Here is a 5,288-nt window from a genome sequence, read left to right as displayed (position 1 = left end):
GAGCCCCGGGCCCGGGGCCGCCCGCGGCCGCCGCGCCTGACGCAGCCGCTTTCGGCGCCGGGCCCTGCGGAGGCGACGCGGCTGCGGCGAGGGACGCTCACCGTGAAGGGCTGGTCGTGCAGGCTGCCCACGGAGAAGCAGCTGTCCCCGGGGTTCACGGCGCCCGTCAGCACCTGGTGCAGGTTCATGATGGAGGGCGCGGCCGCTCGGCCACCGCCGCTCGTCCCCCCGCGCCCGGCGGCGGCGGAGGCGGTGCTTCCCGGGGGCGGAGCGGGCGCCGCGCATGCCCGGCCCGGCCCGGCCGCCGTCCCTGGGGCGGGCTGAGGGTTCCGTCCGCCCCGTGGGGAACTCGACTTTCCTGTTAAAATAACCCGACTAAATATCCGACTGTGCTGTCAAAACAGAGCTGGAAAACGCCGCCGCCGCGCTGGAGCCAGGCGGTGGTGACGGAGCGGACTCGAAACCTGCCGGGCTGCTGCGCCTCCCGCCCGCCCGGGCCGACAGCGCTGAGCCCGAGCGCATCCTCTGCCAGCCCCTTCCACAAGGGCAGGGGCTCATCCGCCGCCCTCCCACCGGGCCGTGACAAGAGGAAGCACGTGGAACAGGAGTCTTGCGTCCCCGAGGTCAGGGGAACAAAACGTTTTCGCTTGCACCTCAGAGTGGCTGTCGGCAGCAGGGCTTGTCAGCGCCCGGCTGAAGGGAGGGGGCGCGGGAGCCGCCTGGCAGCTCACGGGCGCGGTGGGCGCGGGCCGGTCCGGCCCGACGAGAGCCGGCAGCGTGCCCTCCGCCTCTGCCGCCCGTCCCAGCAGCGCACCTCGCCATTTCGGCAGCTCCTCGGCGCCAAAGCTACGGCAAGCTGAGGTGTCGCCCAGCTGTGAGGCAGCCTGGCCATTCTCTCTGCTACGCTTAAAGAACTTTATAGTATTTCTTTCCACTGTACCTAGTTTTTAGTCTTCCATCAATTTCTCATAGGAAACTTCAGCATTACAAGTGTTTTGTCTTGTAAATTACAGGTCCCACATCAATTTTCATTCTTGCATTATCCCTGTATCAAATATTAGATCCTCTTTCTGCCCACCAGCTCGTCCAAGAAAAAAATGCAAAATTAAAATAATTTGACGGTGTTAGGCATAACTTTGTGTACCACATCCCCGAATACTTATAAAGTGATACTGTGTATCTGTAGATGGCAATGCCTGCGTTTCTGCATAAGCAAGGTCAATCTCATACACTTTTGGGCATTATGTCTTACACATAATTTTAGTAAATATAAGCTTTGCATCCTTTGAAAAACAGATTGACAAGCATGTCACCATAACACAAATTGCTGATGATAATTCATGCATATTAAATAAAGACATCTCTTATTTTTAAAGTCTTCTGATATGAGAAAAAAATCATCAGGTTTGGCAATCTCAGTATGTAGATGTTCCTCCAAGGAAAGTTATAAACTCCTGTAACCCTAATCACTTTTCTTTCGCAAAAGATCAAAAAGCTTATGAAAGTATTCTGTCAATGAGTAATGATCTTACTCTTGCAAGGCATGCTGGTCACTGATAAATGATCTTAATTCTTCTGCCAGCTGCAAAATCTCAAAAATCAACCTTAGTGAATTTTTAAGGTAACAAAAATTCTGTTCATTGGGTTTTAGGTAATAAAGTGTATTATTACTGAAAGCAGTAGGAGACTCTCATCTGCAATTTTCAGCACAACCAGCTACTTCTAAGCTCACACTGTGAACTGCTCTGACTTTGCTTGCAGCCAGCTGGGACTTCTTTCCACAAGGACTGATCTGGAATACACTGGACAGAAGAAGTCAGAGGTACTGCAGATCTATGTTGGTTCTTCAAGTCTTATTCAATCCACAGGTGTAAAGCTCATAGGATTTGCAGTATAACATAAGAAAGAGCAGGCTAATACTAGACAGCAATCCCAGACCCCTGTCTGAGGAAGGTGAAGCAATCAGGAAGGAGGGGAAACTCAGGACACCAACAAAAATGATGAAAGGAAGAGTTTTACTCTGCAGTTGATAACTGCTTTTTAATCTATATCTATTTACAACATAGTAAGACATTTATAACTGCAACATCCTAACATGCTGGTATGCTAAGAAACTACAGAACTTCTCATTTCCTTTCTAAGTGAATTTGACCTTTGTCACTACTCAGATTAGTATGTTTGGCTTACTTTATAGGACATTAACTTGTGTTCTCTCTCCTGTGTATAGAGTGACAGCCTATGCAATGACCTGTCAGGTGTATAAATCCAAGGGCTTCCATCCCCACAGGAATAGGGCATTACCTTCCTCCTCCCAGATTTGCTGTTGGCAATGTGCAGTAGTGCAGGACTTTCACACCTCACCTCACTGCTGATCCCTGACACGGCTGCTATGCTTCTTCCACTTCTTAGCCTGGGGAATGGCAGGACCAGCCATGTGTCCTGCAGTTTGATTGATGCCCCTCCTCACTTCTGCAACATCTATGAATTCAGCTGCAGACACATTATCTACTGTATATTTTATTATAACATCAAAGTGAATGCATTGTAGAACACTGGCATTTAAAAAGAAAAGCTTTAAATTGTTTAATACAATTAAAAGTGTATTTGTACAGTGTCTTGTTGACAAAAACATGTAAGTTGGTCTAGCTCAGAATTTTAAAACTCAATGGTTTCTCAAAGGTAGAAAAAAGCTCAGAAAGCTAACAGTTACAACAACAGTTTTCTTCACATATTTTTTGTTCATTTTGCATATTTCCTCACCTTCTCAATAAACATGTTTTCTTCTTTTAAGAAGATCTTGGGTTTGCCTTTCACTCAGAAGAATTAAAAAAACAGAATAGGCATTGAGTTTAACCTACAGTATTATAAAGTACCATTATAAACTCCTTTTCATTGTTCCCCCCCTAACCTCAGTAAATCTTCTTCATTTGAATCTTTCAGGAACTGAAGTTCTTCTCGCAATCTGATGACTTCTGTCATTCACAATTACTAATGAGTATGCTCACTCAGTCCTTGACTTTGTTTCTTTAAAGGGAACTGTATGAAATGGTATCTGTATTAGAAGATCAGGAAGGACTAATTTCCCAATACTTTAACACACAGTGGCTGTGGCTGTTCTGAAAACCTGACAGAACTGCAGCATTTTTGCATGTACAAAAGGGCTTGGAAGTGAACAATTTACTGCTTTTTGATTATTGAGAAAAGTATTACTTTTTCAATAACAACGAGGCCCCTAAATGCTGCATAAAGCAATACCAAGTATATGCATACACACTTCTCATTAGTAAATCCTTCATATATTTCCTGACAGTATCCAAGGAAAGTCTAAATGAGAATTTTAAATCATACTCCCATGAGTCTCTTCTAAATTCAAAATTGCACATCTGCACAGCAAATCCACATTAACAATATTCTTCAGTGTAATGAAGTACAAAATTGATATATATATATATATGTAAATTATTTCACTTGCAGAATTACAATGACATACTTTGTGTTCTTTCTGTACAAGAAACATCCATGAGTCACTTATTAACAGCGGTGAGGCCACTTATGTCAATGATATACAGGCAGCTTGAAAGAAGCTGGCATTTTAAGTGGCATGTTTAGAGTTTGTCTATGGTACTAGAAAATGTTGTATTCTTCCTGTATTTCTTAATAATTAGCTACAGGAAGGTAAGATATATTTTACGTTTATATTTTACCTTTCACATGAAAAAACCAATGCACTGCAGCCAGGAATAGCTGTGCCACCTCATACACTGTTTGACCTTGTCTTTGCTGCTGTTGATCTTTCTGCAGCATTCCTTTGGTTTGTGAATACACAAGGCAAAAGTGGACCTTAGTGAGGTTAAGACTGAAGAGCCCTTACTGATCTCCTCAAGATATGGTGTTCTCCCTTTGTGATCACACTGGCAATCACTTGAAGAACTACTCAATTCTCCTCTTGAGCTTTTGTGACTTCTAAAAGTGTAAAACAGTAAAAACATACCATAGAATCTTCAGAAAATGTGAAATGCATAAATACATATATATTGGCATTTAGTAGTGAGACTCTAAACAGAAGACCACTTTATGAAACCTTTCTCCCCAAAAAGCTTGCTTTATTCATGTCTTCAGTACCCCAAGTTTCATTATTTGTAGCCTGAAGCTTAGAGTGATATTTGGTTTTTGGTGGTTTTTTTTTTGTTTGTTTTTTGTGGTTTTTTTTTTGTTTGTTTGTTGTTTTTTTAAATGTAGTTTTCATTTGGTGAAAAATGTTTTGTAACAGCTAATGTTGCTGTCAAATCTCCTGTACAGTGCAGTACATTGCCTTTCACTTCAGTGATCTGATATGGCCTTTTACTTGGTGAGGGAGATATATACTGACTGGTATCCTTTTTTACAAGATATTAGTAAAGATGTTTTGATTTATTAAATTCAGATTTCTTTGGCTCTTGGTGATTCTTTGGTTTCAGCAGACAGTATCATAACTAGTTGATTCTAAGGTAAAAATCAACAATTACTAGATCACTCAGGCTTGCAAATTAACAGCTAACAATTAACAGACTTTTAAAATTTCCATTCATATACAGAGTTTTACATTCATTTCACATAACTGAGATTAAAGCTACTTTTGAAGTCATGAAAGGACTGGTGGATAGTACATTAACTGTCCACTCCTTCCCCATGAATTTATAAAATATTCTGTGATCCCTGACAGCTGAAGATGTTGAGCTGGACTTTATCTCTTGAGATAAAGAGATGAGAGTAGTGGGGGGCCCTGACAGGTCCACCCATCACTTTCCAGCAGGCTGCTCTCAGGATACAGCTCTGCACCACAACAGAGCTGGGAGAGCCAGGAGGGCTGCTCTGGCATGGAGCTGCTGTGCAAAATATCCTCTGGTGGATTACACAATGCATGGTTGAGAGTGATCTTGTTTGGCATGTAGAGGTCCTGTCCTACTGCAAATGCTAAATAGTGATGACTTCCAAATGCACCAGTGAGTTTTCACATGTCATCTGTCCTACGTGAACAGGGCACATTTTGTGCCATGGTGCAGTAGTCAGTATCCTGGAAAAGACTGAGCCTGGCTCTCTTCACCACTGCAAAGATGTGTCTGGTTGGGTCAGTTCTTTGTGTAGACCTGGAAAGCTCCATCTGGCCTTGGAGAAGTTCTGCTGACAGCTCACCTGCTGGCACTGAACACTGATTAGGCTACTGATGTATAGTCTGTTACTTGAAATTCATATGAACAGCTGTTGAAATAGCCATTATGCAGTATTATCTACCGGAATGTATTTGTCCT

The 5,288-nt window shown here is 43.3% G+C and overlaps 1 protein-coding gene across 5 annotated transcripts in view; it reads right to left on the bottom strand.

Annotated features, from left to right (window-relative positions):
- The window catches only part of DMXL1 (Dmx like 1), a 76,829-nt gene extending 76,512 nt beyond the window's left edge, over window positions 1–317 (bottom strand). For 2 of the 5 annotated variants that reach the window (XM_039730999.1, XM_039731009.1), the window contains exon 1: window positions 102–304. In XM_039730999.1, the coding sequence (XP_039586933.1) occupies window positions 102–188 (87 nt within the window). In that variant the 5' untranslated portion in view covers window positions 189–304. Of the gene's footprint in view, window positions 1–101 lie in introns of all 5 variants that reach the window. The other 3 variants (XM_039731031.1, XM_039730988.1, XM_039731020.1) reach the window with 3 other exon arrangements.
- Between the last annotated feature and the right edge of the window lie 4,971 nt (window positions 318–5,288).

The sequence above is a fragment of the Passer montanus genome, unplaced genomic scaffold (assembly GCF_014805655.1).
Source record: "Passer montanus isolate IOZ18808 unplaced genomic scaffold, ASM1480565v1 scaffold110, whole genome shotgun sequence".
In the NCBI taxonomy this organism is placed as follows: Eukaryota; Metazoa; Chordata; class Aves; order Passeriformes; family Passeridae; genus Passer; species Passer montanus.
The sequence above is the reverse complement of the archived record's forward strand: the minus strand, read 5'-3'. Positions and strand labels throughout refer to the sequence as shown.